General features: G+C 37.6%; 2 protein-coding genes across 10 annotated transcripts in view; one reads left to right on the top strand and one right to left on the bottom strand.

Annotated features, from left to right (window-relative positions):
* Vti1a (vesicle transport through interaction with t-SNAREs 1A) overlaps nt 1-19,217 on the bottom strand; it is a 368,205-nt gene extending 348,988 nt beyond the window's left edge. For 2 of the 7 annotated variants that reach the window (XM_013515814.1, XM_013515818.1), the window contains exons 1-3: nt 18,750-19,204; nt 7,822-7,880; nt 2,171-2,281 (exon numbers count right to left, since the gene is read on the bottom strand). In XM_013515814.1, the coding sequence (XP_013371268.1) occupies nt 2,171-2,281; nt 7,822-7,880; nt 18,750-18,843 (264 nt within the window). In that variant the 5' untranslated portion in view covers nt 18,844-19,204. Of the gene's footprint in view, nt 1-2,170; nt 2,282-7,821; nt 7,881-18,749 lie in introns of all 7 variants that reach the window. The other 5 variants (XM_013515815.1, XM_013515816.1, XM_013515819.1 and 2 more) reach the window with 5 other exon arrangements.
* Nucleotides 19,218-19,281: 64 nt separating this feature from the next.
* The window catches only part of Zdhhc6 (zinc finger, DHHC-type containing 6), a 16,789-nt gene continuing 8,199 nt past the window's right edge, over nt 19,282-27,871 (top strand). The window contains exons 1-6 of one of the 3 annotated variants that reach the window (XM_005387769.2): nt 19,283-19,497; nt 20,400-20,877; nt 22,412-22,503; nt 23,786-23,945; nt 25,287-25,448; nt 26,928-26,981. In XM_005387769.2, the coding sequence (XP_005387826.1) occupies nt 20,611-20,877; nt 22,412-22,503; nt 23,786-23,945; nt 25,287-25,448; nt 26,928-26,981 (735 nt within the window). In that variant the 5' untranslated portion in view covers nt 19,283-19,497; nt 20,400-20,610. Of the gene's footprint in view, nt 19,612-20,399; nt 20,878-22,411; nt 22,504-23,785; nt 23,946-25,286; nt 25,449-26,927; nt 26,982-27,871 lie in introns of all 3 variants that reach the window. The other 2 variants (XM_005387770.2, XM_005387772.2) reach the window with 2 other exon arrangements.

Here is a 27,871-nt window from a genome sequence, read left to right as displayed (position 1 = left end):
TAATGGATTCTACATTTTTGTTAGTAAGAGCACAGTTTAATAGGCATTTGCATCAGAGTAACTATTAATGACTAGAACCTGAAATGTCTTCCAAAGACCCACATGGTAAATCCACAGTCCTTGGTACTATTGGGAGCTGGTGGAATCTTATGGAGTCTAGCAGAAGGAAGTGAGGTCACTAGGGGTGTGTCCTTGAAGAGGACACTGAAAATGCTGCCTCTTCCCGTCTCTTTCCTTGTTTTCTGGCTGCCATAAGGTGAGCAGACTTGTTCTACCGCACGCCCTGCCAAGATGCTCTACTTTGGTTCAGGCCCCAAAACAGAGCCAGCTAACCATGGACTGAAGTCTCTCAAACTGTGAGTCAGAGTAATTCTTTCTCCTTATCTCAGATATTGTGTCATAGTGATAGAAAGCTGACTAACACAATGACTAAAGCAGCCCATCTCAACCTCTAAGGAAAATATCCATTAAAATATTAAATAAACATGTGTAACTACAAATCACCTTATGTCCACACTTTTGTATAGAAAGGTACAGTGTAGCCTAGCAGGTATAACCTCCAAGCGTAAAACATCTAAGGGAGGAACAGACATGGGAAGATCCTTCCTTTTAAGTTCTGGATTTCCTTTATGAGCTTGAACCCCAATTCAGAAACACAGCTGATTTATGTGCAGCACATGACATCTGTCACTCACATGTAAGGCTTGGGTCTTTTTCATCTGCATCTTTTTTTTCCTGTGGCTTATATGAAATTTATTTACTGAAATCCTAATTTCCTGCACTAGCCTATATAAGAGCTGTTAGCTACCGTTTGCATTAACTTCTTTTTCATTTTACTACTAGTATTGTTTTTATATATATTTTATATGTCTCTTTAAAATTTCTACTTTTAATTACAAAGTATATATGACAAAATTTGCCATTTTAACCATTTTTAAATGTTCGGTTTAATCATCTTAAATATACTCATTGTTTAGCTCCTCAACAGGACTTTTCACCCTCTAAAAATGAAATTCTATGCCCATTAAACAACTGTTTTCCCTCTCCCCTCCTCTGTTCTTAGCAACTACCATTCTACTTTCTGTTTTTCTGAACTTGACCACTCCACATACCTCAAGGAAGTAAAATTATAAAGTATTTATCTGTGTGACCAACTCATTTCCTTTAGCATAATGTTCTCAAGATTCATCCATGTTACAGCACGTGTCAGATTTTCTTTCTTTTGAAGGCTGAATAATGTTCCATTGTGTGTAGACATTTTGTTTAGCCATTTATCTATCAGTGGACACACAGATTGCTTCTACCTCTGGTAGTATGAAAATGTTGCTATAAACATGAGTGTACAAATAACCCTTTAACACCCTGCTTTATACTTTTAGACATCAAATCCCATTAAAAGCTATCTCTATAACCATTAGATCTCTAATTCATAAATAATGAATCCATCTGTTCAAGCTAGAGGGTAGAGAAAAAGCATGATATAACCAAAAGTGGAATTTGTTTAATTGTGCTCTACTTTAATTACCAGTAATATTAACATCATGCCTTTAAATTTATATTTTCAAATTTGCTATAAAATGGGTAGATTTGAAAGCCAGCCATATAGGAAGAAAAAACTAAATGTTCTCACAGTATAATCAAATAAATGGTCACTTATTCAAATTATTAATGGAAGGCACAGGTAGTTCTTCTTATCTTTTTGATGGAGATATAATATATCCTTTTAAGACTAAGTAAATCTAGGAGCTTATTCCATGAAAAAACGCACACAGAAAATTGCATCCAAAAATACGCACATACTCTCAGGAGATCTAGGGCCCCTGAAGTCCAGCTGTGGACACTGTGTGTTAAAGGGTACACACTTTGTAAGGCCAGATACAAGGCTGTGAAATTCTAATGAATGTCAAATACTAATAAATACTATCCAGACCCAAAGGGCTACATGATTTGGATCTACCACAAATAATGAATTCAACATACCTCAAATCCCATTAAAAGCTATCTCTATAACCATTAGATCTCTAATTCATAAATAATGAAAGATGTTCTTTCTCTTTTGTTGAGCCTCTAAAGACTATGCATTTAACAATGATTAAGGCATGAAGAGAAAACATAAGTGAAAACTCATTTTAAAATTAGTAAGTATGACAAAGGAAGGAATTTCACTCACAAAATCTGTTTCTAGTTTTCCCATTTCTTGCTTGTAGCTTCTCATTCTGTTGCTGTACATTCCTCGACTTTGGGGTGGTATCTCTCGGACTTCCAAATCCATCTGTTCCAGCTAGAGGGTAGAGAAAAAGCATAATTTAAAGCATATGCTGATTCTTTATTTGACAAACATTTGGAGCTGAAAGCATTTAGTTCCAAAGCCTCATTTTACAGCTGAGGAATCAGGCACATGGTGCTGACTGCCCATGATTAAATAACACTGAAACTACTTCTGAGCTTAATTTTTGTTCCATTCAACAAGTCATTAGTGAGTACTTGCCAAGTGACACACAAAGTGCCAAGCTGCTTACTTCGTCAAGAATTTCGGTCAAGCATATACATTAATGCAAATATTTTCAATAATTTGATTTCAATAACCTTGAAGTGGCCCATCATCTGATCATTCAGCCCAACCTGATCTGGTCTTCTTAACATGAACCTCCAAAATGATGGGAAGATAAGCCAAGTCACTACTGCCTGCAGCTAACACATGAAACCAGCCACTCTAGTCACTTGGTGAAATTTCTTTTGGAAAGTCTTTTCTGATTAGGAAAACCACATACCAACCAATATGTGCTATCAACCTCCAGTCTAACTCTTTATACTTTATAACTACACTGAAAAGGAGATATATGGATTCAATAATATGCTAAATCACACACAACTTATTGAAATCACAGAGGGGCGCTGTTTCACAACCTGTCATCATATAATACTTTGGATCTAACACAAGAGTGTTTAACAGGGGGCAATGCAGATATACTGTAGTGGTGCAGAACATGGGTTTTGTAGTGAGACTCCCGTGTTCCCAACATGAACTCCACTACTTAATAGCCCTGGAAGTTGAACAGGGTTCTTCTCATCTCTCTGCCTTCTTCTTCTCATTTCTAAGAGTAACTCCTTCCTTGGGCAGCTGTGAAGATTAAATGAGATAACTGTTGTAATATTCTTAGAACAGGTCTCTTACTTCACCACTAGCTCAACCTTAACTATAGTAATGATGATTACTGGCGATGAAGAAATAGAGAAAGCATTAGCATACAAAGTCACAGAGGTAGCTAATTTGTACTTGACATTAAAAATAAAAACCAATAATGACAAACTGGCCCAAGGCCATGTCTTATAAGCACAAAATGCAAAAATGTTGCAATGTATTTTGCTTTTCAAAGCATTCCTGTAAGTTATTTCTGTGAATATAAATTTCTCACTAATAAAACTCTTATTGTTCAGAGTTAGAGACTGAATATAGAATATAGATAAGCTGGAAAATCAGATTTCAATTAACAGACCTCAAGTTTAATAAGAAACAAAGGACAATTTTAATTAGCCTTGATTTAAACAATAATCACTGAAATTATTGGTAGGTCTCCATAAATCAGTGGAACAGAAGAGAGGATATAGAAATAACCCCAGGCACATTCAGTCATCTGATTTTCAACAAAGGGACAAAAAACATGCTAGAGGAAGGTCAGACTCCTTAACAAAGAGTGCTGGGAAAACTGGCTATCCACATGCAGAAGACTGAAACTAGACCCATCTCTCTCACCATGTACTAAAATAAAATCAAAATGAACCGAAGACCTAGATAGCAAAAAAGAAACAATCTGCTGAAAGATAAAATAGGTAAAACTCTTGAAAACATAGGCATATGTAAAAGAGTTTTTGAATAGAATCCCAACTTCACAAGAAATAGTATCAAAGCCAGGCGTGCTGGTGCACTCTTGTAATCCCAGCACTTGGGAGACTGAGGCAGAAGTTGAAGGCCAGCCTGGGCTCCATTGTGAATTCAAGCCCCGTCTGAACTACATAGTAAGACCCTGTCTCAAAAAAAATAAAAAAACATAATAATATCAAGAAACAACAAGTGGGATTATATCAAATTAAGAAATGTCTGCACACCATAGAAAACAACCACTACATTGAGAAGACAAACTATAGAATGGGAAAACTTTTGGCAGCCCCCGTCAGACAAAAAACTAGTATCTACAACATAAAGAACTCCAAAAAATTAGACCCCCCCAAATAAAATATACAATCAAAAAATTGGCAATTGAAATGAATGTACACTTCTCAGAAGAAATACAAATGCACTCAGGCAGCCCTGGGCGCCCCAGGTCGCCAGCCTGGCGGAGTGCAGAGGTCCCAGCCCCGAGGGACATCAGCCCCTCGGCCCCCGCCCTCCTCCCTGCACCCCACAGGGGCCTGCCCAGTGCCTCTCCTCTGGCAGACGCCCTTGGGGGCTTCTAGACAACAGCTGTGTCGCCTTCCACGTAGCGGCTTTCTTGGAGTCATGTATGAGAAGAAATACAAATGGTCAGTAAATACATGGAAAAAGATGTTCCACATCATTGGTCTAGAGAAAAATGCAAGTTAAAACAATAGTGAGAGTCCATCTTGCCCCAGGAAGAATGGCCATCATCAAGAAATCACATAATAAATGCTGGAGAGGCTGTGGGGAAAAGGAACCCTTCTACATTGTTGGCAGGAATGTGAACTAGTACAACCTCTATAGAAATCAGTATGGAAATTCCTTGAAAAACTAAAACTAGAAATTTCACCTATATAATGCCCATAACACCTATATAATAGCCCAGCTATTCTTCCCTTTAGGTATCTTCTCAAAAGAGTTAAAGACATCACATTACAGTGATATATACACACCTATGTTTATACAAGCACAATTCAAAATAGCTAAATCTTGGAATCAGCCTATATGCATCAAAAAGATGAACAGATAAAGAAAATGTGGTACTTACACACTATGGAATACTACTCAGCCACAAGAAATGATAATTTTGAGTCATTTGTAGGAAAATGCACTTGAGACCATAATGTTAAGTGAAATACAGTGGTACCTCAGTTCACAAACTTAATTCTTTCCTGATTCTGGTCACAAACCAAATTGGACGAGAGCCAAATCAAAACTTATACGGTCAAATTGAACCTAACCACTGAATTTGATTCAGTTCTTGTTCTATTCAGTTTGTGACCAGAATTGTGGAAAGAATCAAACTCGTAAACCCAAGTACTGCTTTAATCAGACAAATAAACCCAAACAACTCATGGTTTCTCTTACATGAGAAACCCAAAGTATAATTTCAGGACCAAAAGAAAAGATGTATACTATAAAATAGGGAGGTAGGTCCTCCCCAAATGAGAAGGGAACTAGATATGCAAAGAGGGGGGAGAGAGGGAAGGGCAAGGGGAGGTAAAAACAATTAAGATATGCGCATGTGCAATGAATGCAATTGTTATGTACAGCAAACAGGTACCAGCATGCATTAAAAGTAAATTCTTGACACGCCCCAACATAAATGTGCATCACCAATAAATTATATTATTACTTAACAAAGCAGTTATTTAAAGCACTTCTCTGAAGTTATCATTAAGGACTTAGTTCTAACAAGATGAATAAGATCATCCAAATAACTGCGACCGTACATGTCACTCAGAGTCTGAGAGTCAAGTACATGTTTTGCTTAAGACATCTTACAAGGACATTTGAAATAGATTAGAGGTAGGGAAGAAATAAAAAGGAAACATAGCAAATAAACAAAACCAGGTAACACGTATGTGTTTTATGCTGTCACAACATTCACGCGGCCAGGAAGAGTGGAAGACAATGGTAAATATCAGATGCGTCAGTGACCAATAGATTAATACAAACCAACTGCTCAGAAGAAACATAATTAACTCTGCATCAAAAAGGCAGTATATAATAAGCAGTATCTTTAGCAAGGAGTTGTCAGAACTAAATAAATCAGCCAGAGGTTGTGTTGTTTCTGTGCTACTATAGATCAAATCCAGAACTTTAGCACTAAGCCATGTCTCCAGCCAATTTATGAATTTATTATTTTTTTTAATGCAGGGTCTTGCTAAGACACTATGTTGCCCAGGCTGGGTTGGAACTTGTTCTGATCATATTAAACAAACAGAAATATGTATCTTAGACAAAACTGTACAATTAGTAATAACTAAAGATGACTATGAGCTCTATGAGGGTAGAGCTATGTTCTATACTTTTGGTTACAGTAAAACCTTGGCCACCAGTATACCAGCTTTTTATAACACCTATATAACATTCTGTATAACAAATAAACAGAATGTCTCCAGAAGAAGGCAAATAAATCAAAAACAAATCTGAGGGTGAAAAATTGCTGTTGAAATCTCAACAGTGTCACAGGTCAACTTAAGATCTAAAATGCAGATTGATCAGTTGCACTATTTATAGTTACCCTGGCAACCAGAGGGACGAAGTGTCCTGATTGGCTGCTCAGGTACATAAAAAGTCAGTCTTTTTACATGAAAGCTAAGAAGCATGAGAGAAGCAGTTTGATACAAAAAGAAAATAAAGAGAAAAGCATTTTTTTAAAAAGGAAATTTTCAAAAGAGAGGCAATACTAGAAGTCTGGAAACTGAGGTAAAGCTGCCATGGTGGACAGTGGCAGTAACCACCTGAGCCTAATGGTAGACCTTCCAGGGCATGGGCAACATCAGATACTCTGATACTAAAGGAAGACCAGTAAGTACCCTTTATTTAGAAAAGCAGTAACACACTCATTTGGGGCCACAATGCACAGTAATGAACTGACTCATACTTGGAATGCTTGCTTTCTGAAACAAAACAGGGACCCAGTACTTTTTATCCTCCGTTTTGCCCCCTTTTTATAAGCTTATTTATATGAAAAAGTACTAGATAAGCGATAGCTCTGACTTCAGCCTACCTAGGCACAAACCCTTACTGCTCCACTTCCCAGGGTGTGAGACCTCAGCTAAATTACTTACTCTAAGTCTCAGTCCCCATCTACAAGATGGTGGTGACAAAAGTGTTGGGAATCATGCTGGCCTGGTTCTCTCCTGCTCCTAGCTGGCCTCCTGGGTATGCCAAGAATGCAAGGTTTTAAGTACTCCGTCCAGGCCATTTTTCAAGTTCTGTTCACAGGGAGCAACTCTGAGGAAAGAAATAATACATCCCCCTCCAGGACAAAGACCAGATCTACTTCCACACTGCTAGAAAATGGCGTATGACCAGTGTCCGTGTTCCGCTCCTGTCAGGTATCCTACTACTTGTGTCAGCATACAGTCAGACTTGCACCACCCCTGTGGCAACTGGGGCCCAGGAACTGATGTACGTAACCAGGCTGAAGCTCTGGCAGCTGCTCCTGCTGTGGGTAAAATGAGTCTTTTGTCTCTGACTTCTGTCACCATCCATAAAACTGTGGCACGCTCACTCAGCTTGCAAGGTGGGGAAAATCTCAGCCCCTTCAGAGTTTCTGACAAACAGTACTTGTCTTGCAAGGCTTTTGAGAAAGTTTAATATTATAAAGCCAGTAATATGTTAACCACAGTGAATGGCACTTAGTATGTCTCTACCCAGCATTAGCTACTTAGTGCGCTTATGAAAAGTATTATGAAGGAATAAAAATCAGAGGCTGACATTGAATGAATCCCCTTTACTAAAAAGAATAAAATCTCAAGAACCTATTAGATTTCCTTCAATTAAAAAAACACTACTTAGTGACATTTCAGCTTTCCACAAGCGTAACTCAGGCCAGAGGAAGGCGTCAGCCTAGAGCGCTGCGTGTGAAATCACACTCATCAGTCTCTACGTACCAGTTCTCGTGCCTCTTCAAGCTGTTTCTCCACATTTGCAACCATTTGTTTCTTCTCATCTGAAACAGACAATATCAAGGAGTTGCTAAGGACACAAGTCAGTTTAATATTTTTAAACTTCAATGTTTAAATACACTTTTCCTCTCTGATCTATCAGCTTAGAGAACAGAAGGCAAAATGATCATATCATTCTTTGGTAGGTTAGCAACCACATTAAGCCACTAAATCTAGGCTATCTAGAAAAATGTAAAGATATGCCATATATTTTAAGACAGGCTGAAAATGATTTTGTTCTGAGGAAAGACTTTCAATGACAGTGGATTTAATGGTGGCCTTAGGAATCTGCAGTTATAACTAATAAACTGGAAATAATTGATTTCCAAATATAATTTTTAATCATATATAAAAACACTTCCTAAAATGAGGCAAGGTAGGGGCTGGGGATATAGCTCAGTGGCACAAGCACCTGCCTGACAAGTGCAAGGCCCTGAGCTCAATTCCTGGTACAAAAGAAAAAAAAAAAGACTAAAATGAGGCAAGGTCTCACAGTCCATAAAGACTGTATTTTTAGTAACATTAAGAATAAGGTGTAATAGAAGAAATATTTGAGGTCTGGACTACTGATTTCAAACCCAAAGCCACAATTTTACTCAAGACATTTAGGAAGAACAATGAGATAGACGGGTATAGTCAGTTTCTGGTTCTAAATAACTGAAACAGCTTTTACCTGACTTTGCCATACTTTGGTTTCTTGTGCCAACGGATTTCTTTTTCTAGACAATGGTCTAGAAAAGTAAAAGTTTGAAATGGGTACACCTACTAGTTAACAAATTCAGAATCAATCCTAAATAGGAATCTTTAGTAGGAATTATTATTCTATTAGATCATCATTAGATTCTGCTTACCCAAAGTCCTTCCCTTTTTTACCTCTAAACTGTGGGGAGTAGGGGAGCTCACATACAGTGTTTTGTGTATACACTAAATTTCTCCCAAATTCCAAATACACATTTGGAATAGAATTGATTTTCTCCTCTAAACACACATTTGGAATAACTTGATTTTTCCCCTCCCTGAATAAGGTAAACCCACATAAGGGCAGATTAAAATTTTAATTTACGACTCCAAATGTACTTGCTTCTGGCACGTCTTAATCTAAAATCTGCACATAGTTATAGAATAGCACTGTATTTCTGTGATACAAAATAAGAGAATCCGTCTTGAATGACAGTGAAATTATATATTTACACATCAGAAGGAGCATCTTGTTTTCTTTAAGGCATTCCACTGTTAGGAAAGTCAGGGTCATGGACTTCCAGGACCAATAGGTATCAATTTTCTCATTAACAAGACAAACTAAAAGGCCTCCTTTGACTTGTATTCCTCTTTGCTACTCTCTCTCCCCTTTATCCACAGTCTTTTTAAAGGTAGACTGTTTCCCTTCCTCTTCTCCCCTTACACTCCCTGTAATCTAGCTCCTGCCCCCACCCTCCCTCCATTCCATGGAAATGATTTTAACTGGGACTTGTAACCATCCCTTTATGCAAACTAATAGACATTCTTGGGTTCTATTTTTATTCATTCCTGGGGCTTCTAACCCTATTCTGGACTTTCCCTTCTCCTGGCTTCCAGGACACCCTGATTTTGAGATTCTCCTAAATGCCTACTTCTGTCTCAGCGTCCCCTGGTGGGCCTCCTCTTTTTCAGCCCATCTTTTAATTACTGGCATTCTTTTAAGTCCTTGCTGTTTTTCTCTTGTCATTTTGAAACTATCACATTATGTGTTTACAATCCTAAATCTTTATCTGTTTTTTTAAAATACAAATGTTTTAATGATACACCCTATTTTTAAACTAGGCAAAACATACATACATATATCAAAGGAACAGTTTCAAACTTCTTCAAGTTTACTGTTAAATATCAGTGGAAAAAGCAGGTTATCTCCACGCTGCTCACAGTCTAACATATATATATTCAGACTAACTCTTCAAAAAAAAATGTAATGAGGCACATGTTCTAGCGGCTTGTGTCTTCTTCCAAAGCAAAAGAAAAAATGAAAAAGGATAAGAGCACGATGAGCAGAGCTGTCATGTAACATTTTCTCATTTCAATAAATCTTAATCTCTAACCTTGATATACTTCCACTACTCCTCACCTCTAATCCCAATGTTTATACACATTTATACTGCGCAAACCTGGCAAACTGCTATTTGAAACTTTTCAAAAATCACCACTCCTTTGAAGTCTTTCCTAACCCAACAAAAGAGTTAATCACTTTTTCTTACACAAAATACCTATAATTTTACATACACTTAATGATTTATCTCTCACAGTAACAGGTTTGATTAGCCTTTCAGCTTGGGAGCTCTGCAAAGACAAGACACGTGACTTAAAGATCTTTATAGTCCTAAAAATGCTGCAATGAGCCTGGCATGTATAACCAGAACTCAAAAAAATGGTGATGAATTGAATTAATAGTGCAGGACAGTACAAGCATTCACAAAAGAGACTATCACCAATCACTCAGATTTCCCAATCTCCACGCCTACCTGCCTCTTCCGTTTAATCTTCCCCTGATCCTAGCAGTCAATGTCCTCCAAAATTCAGACCTGAGCAACCTTTCCAACTTTATTTCCAGTAAGTCTTCCAGTACATAATCTATATATTAACTAGACAACCTATTCATATTTATGATTATCTAAACAAGTGTCAGTTTCTTTTGTAAAACTTTTAAGGTAACATTGAGAGTCCTTTGGATGAAAACAACATACAATAGAATTTGTTCTGCCTAACTTAAGCCAAGAAAGAGATCTTATTAGAATAACATGGGATGGCCCACAGAGACCACTGGACACATTTTTATCTCCCTCCACATTTACCACCAAGAGTTGTACATAGTAAGGGCTCACTAAGTGCTTCCTTAAAATAAGACTCAGTCTTAGCCCTAAAAACCATATTTGCCGCTCACATAGAAACTGAGAAAGAAAAATTGCATCAGTGATGACAGGGGCAAATCTTACCACTTCAGAAGTTTTCCTTTCTGCAGGGAATTAAATTGGGGTTGGAGGCAGAGTAACATATGTTTACTATTTTCTCATAAACTATTTCGTGATGGCTGTCAAAAATAATGATAGAAATGAAATGATCTTTGGCGCTCTACAGTGTTACTCATAGCTCCAAGAAAAGATGAATCTAAAGAGTGATGATTTGGAGGAGAAATATATAGGTGGGAGGATGAGGAGATGAACTGAATAGGTGACCTTGGAAATACCTACCAACTCTTAAGATTTGGTAACCTTTTGGCAGCATTCATATGTAATTCCCAAGACAGTTTTGCCTCTTCTCCCCCGTAGTGTCCCTTTCACAAAGACATGCACCCAGGAAATGGACTTTTATAACAGCACCAAGAATGTTCACGGTGCTCCATCATAGTCGACCCTTAAAAAAACCCTTTGAAGGAATTATTATTTTTCACTCTCAGCAAGTAAACAAATTCACAGAGATTAATTTCCATTGTTTTTGTATTTATTTTTTTTTTACTTGTTACTGTCTTTGATTGTTTGATCAATCTTATTCTTAATGTCTAATGGACTGAGTAACTTGGTTGAAGATAATAGTATGTAATATAGCAACCGGTATAGATTTCTATCCTTTTGTCTTGAAGTCATGTATCATTTTCGTTGTTCTTGTGTTGTTTTGATTTTGTCTTCATTGTTGTTTTGTCAGTTTTTTTATTTTTAAAATAAAAAAATTCATAGAGATTAAATAATTTCTCCAAAGTGCAACAGCTAATAAACGTAATTCCAACAGGGTTTGTTTTCCTGAAATGCACTCTCAACATCTTATATACTATATAAAAATGTACTGTATAAACAAATTCTCTATTTATTTTTACATATAGGCTCAACAAATTTCAATATAAATATAAACTGCAGTCTAGCATGATCTTTTTTTTTCCCTATTCAATACTAACTAAAGTACTTCGTGCTGACATACACATAAATATTTGCATAGCATGATTCTCACTATTTAAAGACGGGTTTAGTTGGCACTCAACACTCCTAAGAAAGCACAGCGAGTATCAGGGCTCACTTAAATTCTGGTACTTGTCTATGTGCAATATTTTAAAATGAAACTAGTGGCAAAGTTTAAAAGTAGCAGTTGAAAATAAATACTGAGAAATGTGAAGTGAACCCACTATAACAAAGGAAAATTTTGTCAAGACAATTTTAAAATGAATATATTATTGATGTTGCACTATGTGTACAGGATGGTCAATGTTAAAGTCATTCTAGAACGTTCCATATGATATTAATTACAGTTTGAGATACCAGTAATTAACTCACATTTATTTTAATATATAGTGGCACCTCAGTTCATGAATTTCTTTCTACAATTCTGATCACAAACTGAAATTGGATGAGAACAGAATCAAATTCAATGGTTAGGTTCCATGTTAGCTTTATGGGGAAATTTGATTTGGTTCTCATCCAATTTGGTTTGTGACCAAAATCATCGAAACAATTAAGCTTGTGAATCAAGGTACTTATATGTGTGTGTGTGTGTGTGTGTGTGTGTGTGTGTGTGTGTGTTATAGATACCAATATTTATAGATATATTTCTCTTGTAGGTTAGTTTATGAATTTCCTTTTCTGTCAGTTGAAATGTCCTAGAAACAATGACATCCCAGTAGCAACAAACACATTTAGTGTCCACATCTTGGTTTTTTTATATCATTCTTCAATAAAGGGAAATAGATTCCTTGTCTGATACTAAGAGTGAGATAGAAAACGTACAAGATGATCCAAGAATATTTTATAGCACTAGAAACTAAAAAAGTGCCAAAAAAGAAAGCAAATCCAAACCATGATGTCAAAAGAACACAGCAACCAACTGAAAGGGCTCCCTGAAACAATTCGGGTAACAAAATAAAGTGGAATTGGTATATAACACAAAGTATAAAATGTCAGTGATTCCACACTGAGACACATGACTGAGTAAGTAAATGGAGAAAGACAAATCTCATACAAAGAAATCCAAATAATTTATGTATACACTCAGCATTGGAAGAGTTAGACCATAACTCTCTACCTTAGGTATAAGCTATACATGTAACTTCCTTCCAGTCAGGAAAGGAAGAAGCGAGTAATATTACATTTAAGAACTCTGATGACTACTGTCTGAGAGGTGATGGAAGTTAACATCAATAGTACCAAGTTATGTTGAGTATATTAATGATTTGATGAAATGGTGCTTTATGTCTGTAGTCTTCCTCTCCCAACCACAGCCTAAGACTAACAAAAACAAACAAACAAAAAAACCAAAGAGTAGGCAAATCTCAATTGAAGAACATTCTACGAAATGTCTGACTAATGCACTTCCAAATTGTAGTCATTAAAAACCAGGACAGTCACAGGCAAGAGAAGTCTAAGGAGCTATGACTATTAAATGTTTTGTAGTATCCTGGATTGAATAGCAAAGAGATATCAAATTTTTTTAAAAAAATCTTAGGGAAATATAAACAAGCTATGGACTTAGTTAATAATAGCAAATCAATATGGGTTTACTAGCTGTGAGACATGTATCAAATTAAGGTAAGACGTTAATAGGAGATAAGCTTTTCTGTATCATCTCTGTGGGTTTTTTGTGCATTTCAAACTGTTCTATAAATAAAAAGTTGAGGGATGGATCTGTAGCTCAGTGACAGAACATATACAAGGCGCTGGGTTCAATCTGCAGCACCACCAAAGTAAATAAATGAATAGTTTATTAAAAAGAAAAAAACAGCCAAAGAAGTCATTATATGAAGGGTTGACTTGAATACTGGGAGGTCCCTTTGGGATTATAATGTGGAAAATATCACACAGATATTCAGATATACACACGTACACAAATAATTTATTTATATGTGTCTATTATTCAAAGATGAATAAAATTGCAGAAGGGCTTAAATTTCCATGAGACATTATCTAGGCCTCGGGCAACATCTGAAGTCTGTTTTTCCTGCATGCTCAGTTGAAAAAGCTGGACCTTGACCAGCAGCTCAAGAAGCTGGCTGAGAGCTAGCCAGGCTCCTCACAAGGGGGAACTGTCTATGTTGCCAGCAAGCTCCTGAGTTCAGACTGGATACACCCCTTCAACTCTGCCTCCTTAAAGTAAGCAAAATGTAATGTTAATCACATACATCATTTAAAGCTTTCTAGCAGCTACAATTTTAAAAGTAGAAAGAAACAAGTGAAATTACCTTTAATAACATGTTTTTAATTTGAGTAGTTTTCAACCTAATATATCCAAATATTTCACATTTCAAAACCTACATGTAGACATTACAGTTCTACAGCATGGATTTTAAGCAAACCACAATATTTTGGAATAAAGGCAAATTCTTTTGATTCTCTCCCTGTATCCATTGTGATAACGCAAGAGATAATCCTGTAACAACTTTCATCCATACATAGCTATTTAGATGGTCTAAATCTTCCAGGGTGCACCAGAGCTAATCTGTTGGACTAAACATTTCCTTCTGGCAGACACTTGTCTTGCCCCATCACTTTTACTTTTCTCTGATTTGCTCCAATATCTTGAGTTCAAAGCCCAATTCCAATTTCATATCCAAAAACCCCTAATCAGTCACTTCCCTTCAAATGTAGCTCTTCATCAAGATATTAACGTCATTTTAGACAGGTTAGGCACAAACAGAAAGCAAGAATTGCGGCCCAACGTTGCACTAACAGTACAACACAATAAAGTTTGAACAGCTGGGTCTTGGCCAACCTGACCCATTGCCGTTTTCAGCAGCAGCAGTGATATCAATAACAGACTAATTTATCACACACTTTCTCTGTGAAAGAACTATACTAATGTGTTACATGCTTTGTTTCATTTGATTTTTATGAAAACATGCAGGGTTAAAACTATTGCTCCTTTGCTCCTATCATACAAATGCAAGAGGCATGTTTACAGAATCAAACAATTTGTCCATGATTGCATATCTACTAAGTAGAAGAACTAAGATTTTAAACGTGTGTGTGTGTGGGGGGTGCTAGGGACTGAACCCAAGGTCTTCACACAGAGCTACACCCCTGGTGTTTAATTTTTATTTTGAGAAAGGGTCTCCATAAGTTGCTAAATTGTCCAGGTTGGGCTGGAACTTGGGATCCTCCTGCCTCATCATCCCAGAGTAGTGGAATTATAGGCATGTGCAACCAACACTTCATAATACTTTCTTGATTCATTTCTGTCTACAACCACAAATTTAGAGGATTCACAATAGACCATTTTTGTCTCTGAATGGTGAGGTTAAGAAAGTAGCCAGCAAAGAAAACTAAGATCTTTCAAAAAGTGTGCTTGATGTAATGGAAACTCCCCACTTAGGGATTCTCTCCCATCCCAAAAGAAAAGGAACGTAGCTGGGGCAGTGGTATACACCTGTAATCTCCGCTACTGCAGAGGCTGAGGCAGGAGGATTTCAATTACAAGGACAACCTGGACAACTTAGCAAGAAGCTGTCACAAAATAAAAAGCGCTGGGAATGTAGCTCAGTGGTAGAGCACTTGCTTAGCAAGCAAAAGGCTTCGGGTTCAATCTCTAGTGCTATATACATAAAAGGAACTTCACTATAAAGTACTGGTTTATGATTTCTGCTTATCAATTTTCCTGAACTTTGCCCCCACGGAATGAAACAGTAATCATTAAAAACCAGTTTAGAAATGTAGTGCCATCAGAATACTCATTAAGAAGAGACTCACCCATCTCAACATCCAACTACTGTACTAAATTAGGTAAGATTCAAATATTTTAGTCTAACAGCAGATTTTTTGTTAACAAAATGTGATGTAATCAAATTTTTAAAACAAAGTTTTAAAACGTTAAATTTCTTATTCTCTTTGGAAGTAACAGTACACTGTATATGCATAGCAAATGGTAAAGTTTATTTCAATAGATTGTTTCCACTCGACTTCAATTTAGATAAATTACTATGCTGAGGATGAATTACTACTGCTTTGGCTGGAAATTACTACTGCTTTGGCTGGAGAGTCTGCTCCGATTTTAATTTTTTTTTTAATTCTATTTATTGCTTTTTGAGACAGGATCCTGCTATGTAGTTCAGGCTGGCCTTGAACTCACTATGTAACCCAGGCTGGCCTCAAAGTGGCTGCAAACCTCCTGCCTCCACCTCTCGAGTGCTGGGATTATAGGAATGCACCACCATGCCTGGCATGCTCCAATTTTTAATGTTCTTAACTGAAGTAAATTATAGTTCATCTCCTCTGGGTCAATTTTAGCTAAGCACCACAACCCCTAATGATGCCCTGACAGCGATATTATAATTACTTTTAATCATATTGTTTTGCCATGGCTATACATACTAATTTCAATTAGTCTGCAGACATACACTTGAAAATCGTAACTACATTATATTTTTAAAATCTTTCTATTTATCAATTAGAAGCAAATTATGAAGGGACCAAGCACAAGTCATTATTAAGAGGAAAACCACTATATTTTGAAGTTATTTAATTATTTAAATAAACTTTTTTTGTCTCACTACGCAGCGCAGACTGGCCTCAAACTCACAGAGATCCTCCTGCCTCAGTATCTGACAGCTGGGAGTAGCGGCATGTGCTACCATGCCTGGTAAATAAGCATTTTTCTGATCTCAAGCAATGAAGTCTTCTTTCAACTGTAACGCAGATGACAAGTTTCAGCCTTACACTATGTTACTGCTAAGAAGAAGCATGGCTTTTTAAAAAATTAAACTATTTATTTTTTAAGTACTGGAGACTGAACACAGGGCCCTAGCACTAAGCTACATCCTCATCCCTTTCTAAAATATTTTATTCTGAGACAGGATCTTGTTTGCTCACTAAATTGCCCAGGGTGGGCTAGAACTTTTCATCCTTGTCCCTCAGCCTCACAGCCTGTTCAGATTACAGGTGGGCTAAAAAGAAAATTCAAAGCAAGTGTTTCCTTTATGTAGTAAGAACTGAAACATCTACAATTTAAAGGCAAGAAAAACTCAATTGTAACAAAATTTGTTTTCTTCTAAACAGTTTTTACAACTTTGGAGGCAGAGATGACTGTTACTTGGTAAAACATTTTTTCAACACAAAAGCTATTAGGCCAAACAGAGATGTTTCTACTACTAAAATCATTACAATTAACACTGAGCATAAATCCAACTGAAATCGCAAATCCTGATAGTATGAGGCTCTGGGATTCAATTCAAAGGAAGTAGTCTCTGACAGCAATGACAACAAAATCAAGATGATCTTGGGCAGTGGAGAAAAGCAGAGCTGAAGAGAAGAGACGAGGTGGTGTATGGTGTGTCAGGAAGTCATGAGGCAATCAGCCACTTTCTCCACAAAAATCTCTGAGGCAGCAGAGCTCGGTGGTACATACTACTTTGATTCTCTCCTCTTGTTCCCTTACTTGGATTCATAAACCTCTTTAAGACATCATCCACCTCCTCCAGAACTAACTGGGGCTTCAGGAGATGAGTAGGGTGTGAGTTCAGAGATCCTGGCTTCAAGCAAATACCCCTATTAACAGAAAATAGGTGGGGTGAGGGGAGGAGAAAAACAAGGAAATAAAGGAAGAAAATTATTTATAAACACAAAGTTTGGGGGGAAGTAAGGGAAGAGAAAAAGGAATGACAACTTAGGTCCAGGAAAAAATCATTGTTGGCATCAAGGACTTCACTAACAAGGTGAGAAAGTTCTGCGGATCAATAAGCATCCTCTTTCTACACTTTTTACCCGAAAAGAGTCAAATCCAGCAACTTAAAGACGAAACTAAACCAAGAAGTAAAAATCTTATGTGTAACTAACTAGTAAAATTAAATCTGTACTTAGAGAAAGATATACCATAAAAAAAATACCTAGCAATGTAAGTCACAAATATTTTTAGACTTCTGCTCATTCACTTTAACATTTTTCTGAGCCTTTAGTAAATAAATGCCAAGGAAATCAGACACAGCTCCCACCTTCGCGGTTGACAATCTAGTATGGAAGTTAATACTTGCAAAAAAAAAAGAAAAAAGAAAAAAAAACCCAAACAAATAAAATAGCTCCAGATGGGAGTCGTGGAATTTTAAAAGTGAGCAAAACTATCCTGTATGTAACAAGTAAGTTTTAGATAAAATTGGATTATAAACCTCTAAGAGTGAGAAACAAGAAATATGTATGGAGGGGCTGGGAATTTAGCTCAGCGGCACAGTGCCTGCCTGGCAAGCGCAAGGTCGTGAGTTCGATTCCCCGTACCAGAAAAAAAAAAAAACCAAACCAAAAAAAAAGAAATACGTATGGAAAATACTGATGATAACATTCGTGAACACACAAGAAAGGGTTCTATTCGTGTTATATCATTTCATATTCACAACAACTCTCTGAGAGCGGTACATTTCTCCCCATTGGAGCCAGCAGGAAAGTTGAGAGGTTAAGACACTTGCCTTGGCGACACAATTCCTAAGTGGCAGAGCTGGAATTTGAATCCAGGTATCCTGGCTCTTAATTCTATTTTGTAGCATATAATACTAGTCTTATTATTCCTAACACCACAACGCTGCCGTATATTGCGATCTACGATCTTGCTATTTTCATTCATTTTCTTTCACCATTCAAAGCTCAAAGTACAAAAGAAAAAAGTTAAGACTCAGAGAAACGTTTTCATGATTATACAAGTCACAAGGCGAGAGGCTCGGAATCCAAACGGCTCGAACTCCAAAAGGTTCTTTACGCTGCACCCCATAACCCGGCTTCGAATTTCTCCTCACCCTGAACCAAGTCAAGTCAAGCCTCGCCCCCTCCCGGCCGCCAGCACCGCCCACAACAGCCTCGAGCCGGGCAGACGTTCTCGCCCCCGCGCTTTTCCACCGCCCCAGCCTCTGGGCTCTCCAGAACGCCCCCGCCCGGCCGCGCTAGGGTGCTCACCTGGCGGGAGTCGAGGGACCCTCGAAATCTTGCTAGTGATCTCTGCAGAGAGCACCGCGAAGTCCTGCTCATAGCCTTCGAAGTCGGACGACATGACAACTCTGGAGTGACGGGCCCCGGCTGCAGCCTTGGGTCGGGGGAGGGGACCGCGGTGTAGGGACCTCGGCAGGCACCTTTAAAATCCGGGAAAATCGAGGACAGCTCCGAGCCCAGCCGCTTCCTGGTTGTTCTCCGTAATCTCTTATCCTCCGGAAACTGGGCTGCCCGTACCTTTTATTTTCCGCTCAGGCTTCAAGGTTGAGACGTTCGCTGAGGAAAAGCATCCCAATTAGCGCCCTCTCCCCCCGCAAAAGAAAAAGCCTACAGAGATATGCGTGTTCTCAGAGGTCACTGAATCATACTCCCCCTCTACGTTCTGGGAAACGGCTTGACTCACACAGTCTCAAGCAGTCTCAAGCGACTGCTTCCTGGGGGGAAGCTTAATGCGGCGAACCTCCCGGAAGTGGATGTGGCGGAGGCTGCGCAGGGGGCCTGCGCGGGAGAGTAACGGCGAGGGCGCGGGCGGAGACGGGCGGGTCTAGGCAGGTTCTGCGCTTCAGCCGGTGGCGACCGGGACTTGCTTCCTGCTTGTTCTGGACTGAGATGTCCCTGCCGAAGTTATCTAAGAAGGAGGAAATCTGTTCCGGGTGAGCCCAGGACGTCCCCAAAATGCGATGGCTGAGAAGCGGACACTAAGGACGAGACTGAGGTGGGAGTCAGGCAGGAAATCCAACCACGATTTGGGTGGTCTCCGTCCCCTCTGCGAATCCCCAGAGTGTTGAAACCAGCCTCACCTGCTAGGATGCTTCAGCCTTGAGTGAAGGTTGGTGAGCGCTCTGCTCCGTGACGCGGGCGGGAAACTAAGGCACAGAGCAGTGGCATCTCTTTGTACGTGTGTATCGCAGCGCCTCTCCTTACCTGTGTATCTCAGCGCCTCTTCCCGCGGCTCAGTGCAGAGCAGTCAGAAATACGTCCTGCGCTTCCCCTCCCTCGCTTCCGGAGGCAATTATTTCTTTTCTTCAAATCTCAGAGACTTTCACACATGTACCATCTCAGTCATGACTTCAGACACACAAACACACACACAGACACACGCATCCTCCCTTTTCCTCGAAATCTCTTTCCTTACACCATCTTTGGCCACCCTAGACTGAGTGCTGTCTTGGCGAAGCTATAAGTCAGTGACTTATAGTGCTTCACACTTAGAACCCTTCCATCAGAGGTGGTTTAGAACGCCCTGAATACGACCTTGATCTAAGCACTTCGCCTCTCTAAATTAATTTCTGTTCTATTAAGAAGGAAGCTGCATGAGATCAGCCCGAAGGCCTGCTTCCCAGCTCTAAAATTCGTTGTCATCTCAAACCATTCTCGAAATATTGGACAGTTACAGTCGCTTGACAAGCTGAGAACAAAGGAATAAGATTATTTTAGAATCGTGTCCAGTTTACATGCTACTCAAAATGGAACTGTATTTTGGATAAGTCAAAAGTAATTCTTTTTTTTGACATTTGACTAAATACTCAGCCCTTAATAGTGCACTTCTGAGATACTCTTAGGTGCTTCTTGGAGTTAACAAAAATTTCCTACTGAACTGTCTTTTGTTTTCTTTAGGTTGGGTTTCAAACCAAGCTACTGGATTCTCCTGGTTAAAATCAAGAGCTCTGAGTGAAGAGTGAAAATGGCATAATCTGTATTAACAACTCGTAACTTGAAGGCATGACAATCAAGGAACACACATGGACTTGTGGCACATGGAAATGTGTACACAGGAAAAGGAAATCTATAATTCTTTAGAAGTAGAAAAGCATTCTTCTTCCCCAAAATGAATTCATTGTGCTCAATTATCAAGTTTGAAAATCTCCAAGAATTAAAGAGACTGTGTCACTGGGGTCCCATCATAGCCCTCGGTGTTATAGCAATATGTTCTACAATGGCCATGATTGACTCTGTGTTGTGGTATTGGCCCCTGCATACAACTGGAGGAAGCGTGAACTTCATCATGTTGATAAACTGGACTGTTATGATTCTTTATAATTACTTCAATGCCATGTTTGTTGGTCCTGGCTTTGTCCCTCTGGGATGGAAACCGGTAAGAAAAAGATTTACCTTTTAACAGTGAACTCCGATAATTGTGTACAGTATTTGGTTTTGGCCTTATCTGCCAACCAGTAGTATTAGCCTATTTTTTGTCATGGTGTAGACTAATTGTATTACTCTAAACACTGTGCTCAGAGAATTTATTTCCTATCTGTTTGAAAATACTGGTCTACATTAGTTTTACGCAAAACAATTTCACTGAATACTTGTCTTGCATTTAAAAAAACATACTCAGTTGGGGGAGGAGTTCATGGTGATAAAGTAACACCAGCTATCATGTAACTGTCTAGTAAGGTCACAATGCATTTTGGCTGCAGGACTTTTTTTTCACATAATACATTAAAATCCCTCAGAACTGTGAAAAAATTCACTGTAGGAACTGTTGATTTAAGTCATGAAGTTTTTAAATCATTGTAAGATTATAGCCTTAGCAATTATACTATGAATCAATTTATGGCTTCTTAAAAATTGTTAGAAAGATTATGCTTATGAGTAGCCAATTGCTTGCTGAGGAATATCACCGTGTAGCTTGTTAGAAGTGCAGAATCTAGAGCTCTCCTACAGACCTGTTGAACCAATCTTCATTTTAACAGAATCTTTAGGTCATTGTTAGGCATATGAAAGTTTGACGGTGTGGTCGATGTGCAGTGTACTATTTGAAATGGGTAGAGAAAAGGGTGAGACACAATTTATATTTTGGAAAAACTTAAGACCCATACAAATTATTCAACTATGCAAATTATTCGACTATAAAATACAGTGGAATGTGCTGAGTGCTATTGAGGTTAAAAGAATGAGCTGTCAGCTGGAGACCTATGGGAGGAGTGGGAGTTTGCACAGATAGGAGGAAGAAAGCGTTTGACGCTGAGAGAACATTGGAATCACATATTCAGAAACAGTGGACAGCTTTGTCTGACTGGAAAAGGATTATGTAGTGCAGATAAGGATGAAACAATGACAACTCACAGAAGTCTCCAATACATGAGAAACTGTTAGAACAGAGGGAGTTTCTTGAGATTTTGAAGCAGAGCTCTGACAGAATTGTGTTACAGCAAGATTAAAGAGAAACTATAGGAAAGGAAACTAGCTAGAAAAGTATTAAAATGGCCCCAACAAGGGGAAGTAATGACAATAATATCAAGGAGAGGACAGATTTCAGAAACTATCAATTCCTGCTCAACTCCCTACTCTTAAACTATGAGCTGCCTTTTTCTAAATTGCTCTTATTCTAGTAAGATTGGGATAGGTAGAACCAACTAATGACATTGGATTGAGGTATAGCACGGGGAAGAGAAATTTAAAATGACCACTTAGTAATTGAAGCTGCCCTCACCACAGATTTGTAGTTTAAAAATAATTTAGTTCAAATTAAAGTCCTGAAAAATGTAAGTTTAGTTTCTATTCTTCCTCTTCCCCCATCTCCCATAAAAGAAATTCATGAAAGGAAAGCATTTTATCATAAAGCTTCACTTGTTATACCTTGTGATCAAGGTTCTAACATATTTTTGTTTCTGTTTTAATGCAAGGAAAATTCTCAGGATAGCATGTATCTCCAGTATTGTAAAGTCTGTCAAGCCTACAAGGCACCACGTTCCCATCACTGCAGAAAATGTAACAGGTATTTGTCTTTTTCACTGGGGGTTGATCAACTTGATTGCTGGGCTTTTTGTTGTTTTTGTCATTGTATTTTCTACCACAGCAGAAGAAACTAGTTTTATTCTCTGAAAGGTGCACTTTTATCAGAAATTTCATCAAAATATTTCTGGTCCATAATCTCTAATGTACACTTAAACTATCAGTCTAGATAATAAATTTCATACTTTTGATATAAATAAAAAGGTTTGTCTAGAAAAATAGACATACTTTGCCTCTTGCCTTGCAAGAACTGGATAAAAAATGATATCTTTAGTTTCCATTTTTTCTTTCAGGATTGTGTTGACTGTCATCTTACAAGCTTTAGAATTGTTCTAAATCTGAATTATAAAGGAGACCATTTTTTTTTATTATTATTTATTGTGTAAGAAAAAATCAATCCAGGTGCCTAATGTCACAAGTGTTTTATTATAGGAACTGTAATACTAATAGAAAGAAAACTGAATCACTGAAAAATACGTGAAATAAGCCAGCACCTGTTATAATGAACAGCTATGTCTACTGATGAATGAGAAATTTAGGTAACCACTGGAGATAGCTAAAATTTGATTTTAAGGAAATTTTCCTATAGCAACACTAAGAAACAAGCAGAAAAAATTTTCTTATTATGCCATATGTTACATATAGAGTTGGTTTGCTTAGGGTTAGAGGTTCCACATCTGAAATGTGCTAGAACAGTGAGAAAGGAAATTTGAGTATCTCTTAGGGCCCATGAACCCTGAGATTTATAAGCAATTTTGTTGAGTCACTGTTGTACTCTGCCTTAGTTCCTGCATTTCTCAATTAGAGGAAAGCCAGGAACCCTGTGTACTTCCCAGTTTTTTGGTTTTTTTTTTTTTTGTGGGGGAGGTTTTTTATTTTTGTTTTTGAAATAGTGTCCCCTTCTGTAGCTCTGGCTGGCCTTGAACTCTCAGTCCTCCTGCCTGAGCCTCCAGAGCATTTGGATTACAGGCTTGATCCACCATGCCTGGCTGCTCCTAACTTCTTTAAACAAACTCACTTGTAGCAGACATCTTTTTCTCAGAAGCTGTTATAAAGCCTGCTCTTTCATGTGCTGTTTATAATTTTAAAAGGAGTCACTATCCATAGTTGTTCAAAAGATCATATTTGTCTTTCTGTTTCATGAAGTATAGTTCCCCTGTGACTCAGACCTGCTGGATTCCTATTTGTTTGATCTTTTAAAGACCAAGTTATTTAACATAGACAAGACTTTTTGCTTCATGTGTCATGTAAATTTTTCTTATTAGATGTGTGATGAAGATGGACCATCACTGTCCTTGGATCAACAACTGTTGTGGTTACCAAAATCATGCTTCGTTCACACTATTTCTCCTTTTAGCACCACTGGGTTGTATCCATGCTGCTTTCATTTTTGTTATGACTATGTACACACAGCTTTATAATCGGGTAAGTAAGAATTTTGTTATAATATCATTCACGTCAGATTAAGTGGTAGTTGTCAATACTATTTTAAGTTTCCTTTTAGAAATATACTTCTTGTGACATACATGGGGAAACAATTTTGGTTTTTACCTTTATATCAGTTCCTTTTGAAGAAAAGTTTAAATGTAATCTTCATGATAAGCAAAGATTTCTGTTTCCTTTAAGAGTTCCTTTGAGATGAGGAAAGACATGCTGTTACTGAAGTTGATAATTGTTTTAATACTGTACATGTCATTTATCAGACTTCAAGCTTAATAGTTATGGGAAAAATAGCAAGAAGAAAAAGACGCTAAGTACTTTCTGTTTCTATCTGTTCATGTGCCAGTTTGTAGTTCTTTTGTTCACTTCTAACTACAGTGCCCTGGAAGGTGGCTCATGGAGCAAGCTTGCACCCTACAGTATGAATAGATCTATCCAACAGTGGTTTGAGTTGCTTTATAGACAAGTAGTCATGAGCTAAAGTTCATAGGTTACAAATAAAAATCCCTAAGGAGCCTTGGAAGAAAAATGAGGAACACGGAACTGATGGGACTATGGCAAACTGGAGAGTGCATGTCTTTCACAGAGGGGACAACCCATACTTGACTTTATTTAGCCAGTTCTTAGTGTTTGCGATTCCTAGCCCAGGAGTGCTACCTGGATCCTCCAGTTTTCAGAAGAAAATCTAAAACTCTAAAAGTTTTTATGTGAAATTTCCTAAACTTCAATAGTGGCACCTAACTTTTAAAATTTTAAAACATTGTTCAGGTCAGACAGTATACATCTATAGGCCGTGTTTGGCTTTCATTTTACCAGCTCTTAGCCAATGGAACATGAAGGAACAAATAGCCAAACCATAGGCTGTACAGTATTTGTTGCAGTTGAAGAAAATTATAAATGTAGAATAGCTAGGAGAAGATGGGAGATAGTTACAGCTTAGGTTGCTGTCTAATGTTGTTCGTGTACGTCAGTGAGTTTATGGCGCTGGACTGACCTGGCTCTGAGAATAGAGCAAATATCACGGAAAGATAACCAAGAATGGCACTGGGGATGTAACACAGTGGTAGAGCATTTGCTTAGCATTTGTGAGGTCCTGGGTTTTATCCCTAGCATGGGCGGGAGGGCAGGAAGATAATTAAGAACTAAGAATGATGTCATATACATCAGCACAAAATGCTAGCCGGTGTATTCATTGGAAACAACTATGATGTATTTGCATTGGCCACAGTGTGAAATTGTTACCTTTTTGATCACATTGTTTTAAATGTTACTCCAGAGTCGGAACAGTGACCGTAACCAAGCATTTTAAGTGTGTGTTGTCTATAGCTCTCCTTTGGGTGGAACACAGTGAAGATTGATATGAGTGCAGCCCGGAGAGATCCTCTTCCAATCGTTCCCTTTGGATTAGCTGCATTTGCTGCCACATTGTTTGCCTTGGGATTAGCTTTAGGAACAACTATAGCTGTTGGGATGTTGTTTTTTATCCAAGTAAGTCTCTCCGTTACCTTTGGTTACAAGTTGTCATGTTAGTGAGGCAATTTTGCCAGAGTTTCTAGGTAATTGATTTCATTTGTGAAATGTTAACCTAGAATTATATAGATCTTTATAGTTCAGAAAACTTTCCACAGTTTACAGTTCCTCTTGATCTTCACATCAACCCTTAAAAAAGTTGATGGAACGTTACCCTCTTCCCTTCCTTATAGATGAATAATTGATTCTCGAAAAGGGTAAGTGACTTACAGGGCCACCCATTCATTGTATTCAGTAAACATAATTATTAATGTCATTTTATAATATATACTTTATAGTAATCGTAATAACGTAGCTAACACTTATTGATCACTTATATAAGGCACAGTTTTAGGCATTTTGCATATCAGTGCATTTATAACAACTGCATGAGATATTTGCTATTTAATGCTCACTCTGAGAGAGAAGTATTTTGCTAATTTCTGAGACTACAGTAATAAAATGAAGAACTTCCTTAGGGAACCCTCAAGGAACTCATAATTAATAGTAAATGGTTACCTAATTCAAGGTTATAGGTACATCTTAGATTTACGTACAAAATGCTTTTGAACACGAGGAGAGGACCATAAAAGGCAGTTTTTATAACTCATTTTATTCACTTACTTCATTCATTGAAGGCCTAATGTAGGTGATTGAAGACTCTTGAAATGTGATTAAGGACTGCTAGTCCAGAGTTGCTTTTGCTATGTCCTAATCTGAAGGAACAGCCAGACTTCAGGGAAATCCAAAAAGCGTGTAGAATTAGAACTGGTGGGCCTGAGAGCCTTGATATAGCATCCTTTTTTGAATGTTCTGTTTTAAAATAAGCTGGCTTTGGTTATCATTTATATTTTTTAAAAACCTGGGACCAAATTTGTTAAAATTTTCTTAATGCCTGTAATTAAGAATCATATTAACAGTAAACTAAGATGTTGATATGTAAAAACCTACATGAATAGAATTATTCGTATCTAAGAAAATGGGTAATAGAATAAAGACTGAATGCATTGAGGTGAGCAGAGCCTCTCTGTTGAATGAACTGAGTCACTGTTACTTGTGATAAATAGATTAATCATACATTTAATTAAAAACACTGATAACAGATTTTAGTAACAAAATACACTTAGGTACTAATTGAATTGATTGTATCAGTGTTTTAGTAATATTTTGAAACCTTGGTCTGCAGATAGTATTTAAAACATGAATTTTAATTAAAATAAGAGATTCAGATTTGATTACGGGTTAATATGATCTTTTTTCTGACAAAGCATTGTGCAACAGTTAAGAATAAATGTGTTAGAGTCAGATAGAAAACAGACTTAGTTACTTAACCACTGTTATGCTCAGTGTCTGTACCTATGACATGGAGCAATGAAAGCTATCTCAGAATTAGAGTGAGTACAATAATCTTAAATAAACTGAAGTCATATTATTAAATTTCACTCATTTAATTTTCAGATGAAAATAATTCTCAGAAATAAAACTTCTATTGAATCCTGGATTGAAGAGAAGGTAAATTTTAATAATTATTTTAACTGATAGACCAGGTTAAGTGCCTAGAAGTGAAAATGTGTATGCCAAATAGTTTCCTTAGCATGCCATGTAGAAGGTAAATATAGTTTATTTATTTCCACCTTAATATAACTTCAGAGAAATGCGTTTCTCACACGTCTTGATTTGCTGAAGAGGTGTAAGTCATTACTAAATCGCTTGGCCATTGTTTCTCAGACTAGAGGAGAAAACAGCCCCTTTGGAAAAGTGCCTAAAGTGTTTCAAACATTAGATAAAGCTTTATCACAGAACTTACAATCTTCAATTCAGACTTCACCTGTCCATCATGATTCTAATCATAAACACAAATCTCACTGCTTAAAACTTTGCACGGTCTCACCACCAGTATACTAACAGAGGCTGAAAAGTCAAACACCTGCAGAGGCCAGGCACATAACCTACATGAGGAGAATCTAGCCTGTGTACGAAAGAGCTGTCTTACAAATGGATTGTTGCCTAAAGGAATATGCCTTAGTATTATAAGATCTTCTAATTTTTTTTCCAAGAAAAGTTAAGAGATCTAGATTTCATGAGATATCCTTTCCGTTTTTAAATGGTAAAAAGCAATTCAAACTGAAAACAGAATAGCTTTGTGCTATTCTAAGGTAGATCTGTAGCACATATTAAGACCCTGGCAACCAGTTGGTGATCATTAATTTTATAGCAGCTGTTCTCAAACTTTTTGGTCTCAGGGTAATTGTAGATTTCTGAAAGTCATTAAGGACACTAAAGAGCTTTTATTTTTGTGTACTGAGTCTATTGGTATTTGCCATATTTTCTGAGATTATTTTAAGAGTTCATTTAAAAGTAATAACCCATTATATATTAATAAAAGTAACATTTTATATGAA

Source organism: Chinchilla lanigera, unplaced genomic scaffold (genome assembly GCF_000276665.1).
Source record: "Chinchilla lanigera isolate Chin_1 unplaced genomic scaffold, ChiLan1.0 scaffold00030, whole genome shotgun sequence".
Classification (NCBI taxonomy): Eukaryota; Metazoa; Chordata; class Mammalia; order Rodentia; family Chinchillidae; genus Chinchilla; species Chinchilla lanigera.
Note: the sequence above shows the minus strand (reverse complement) of the source record. Positions and strands in the feature narration are given on the sequence as shown.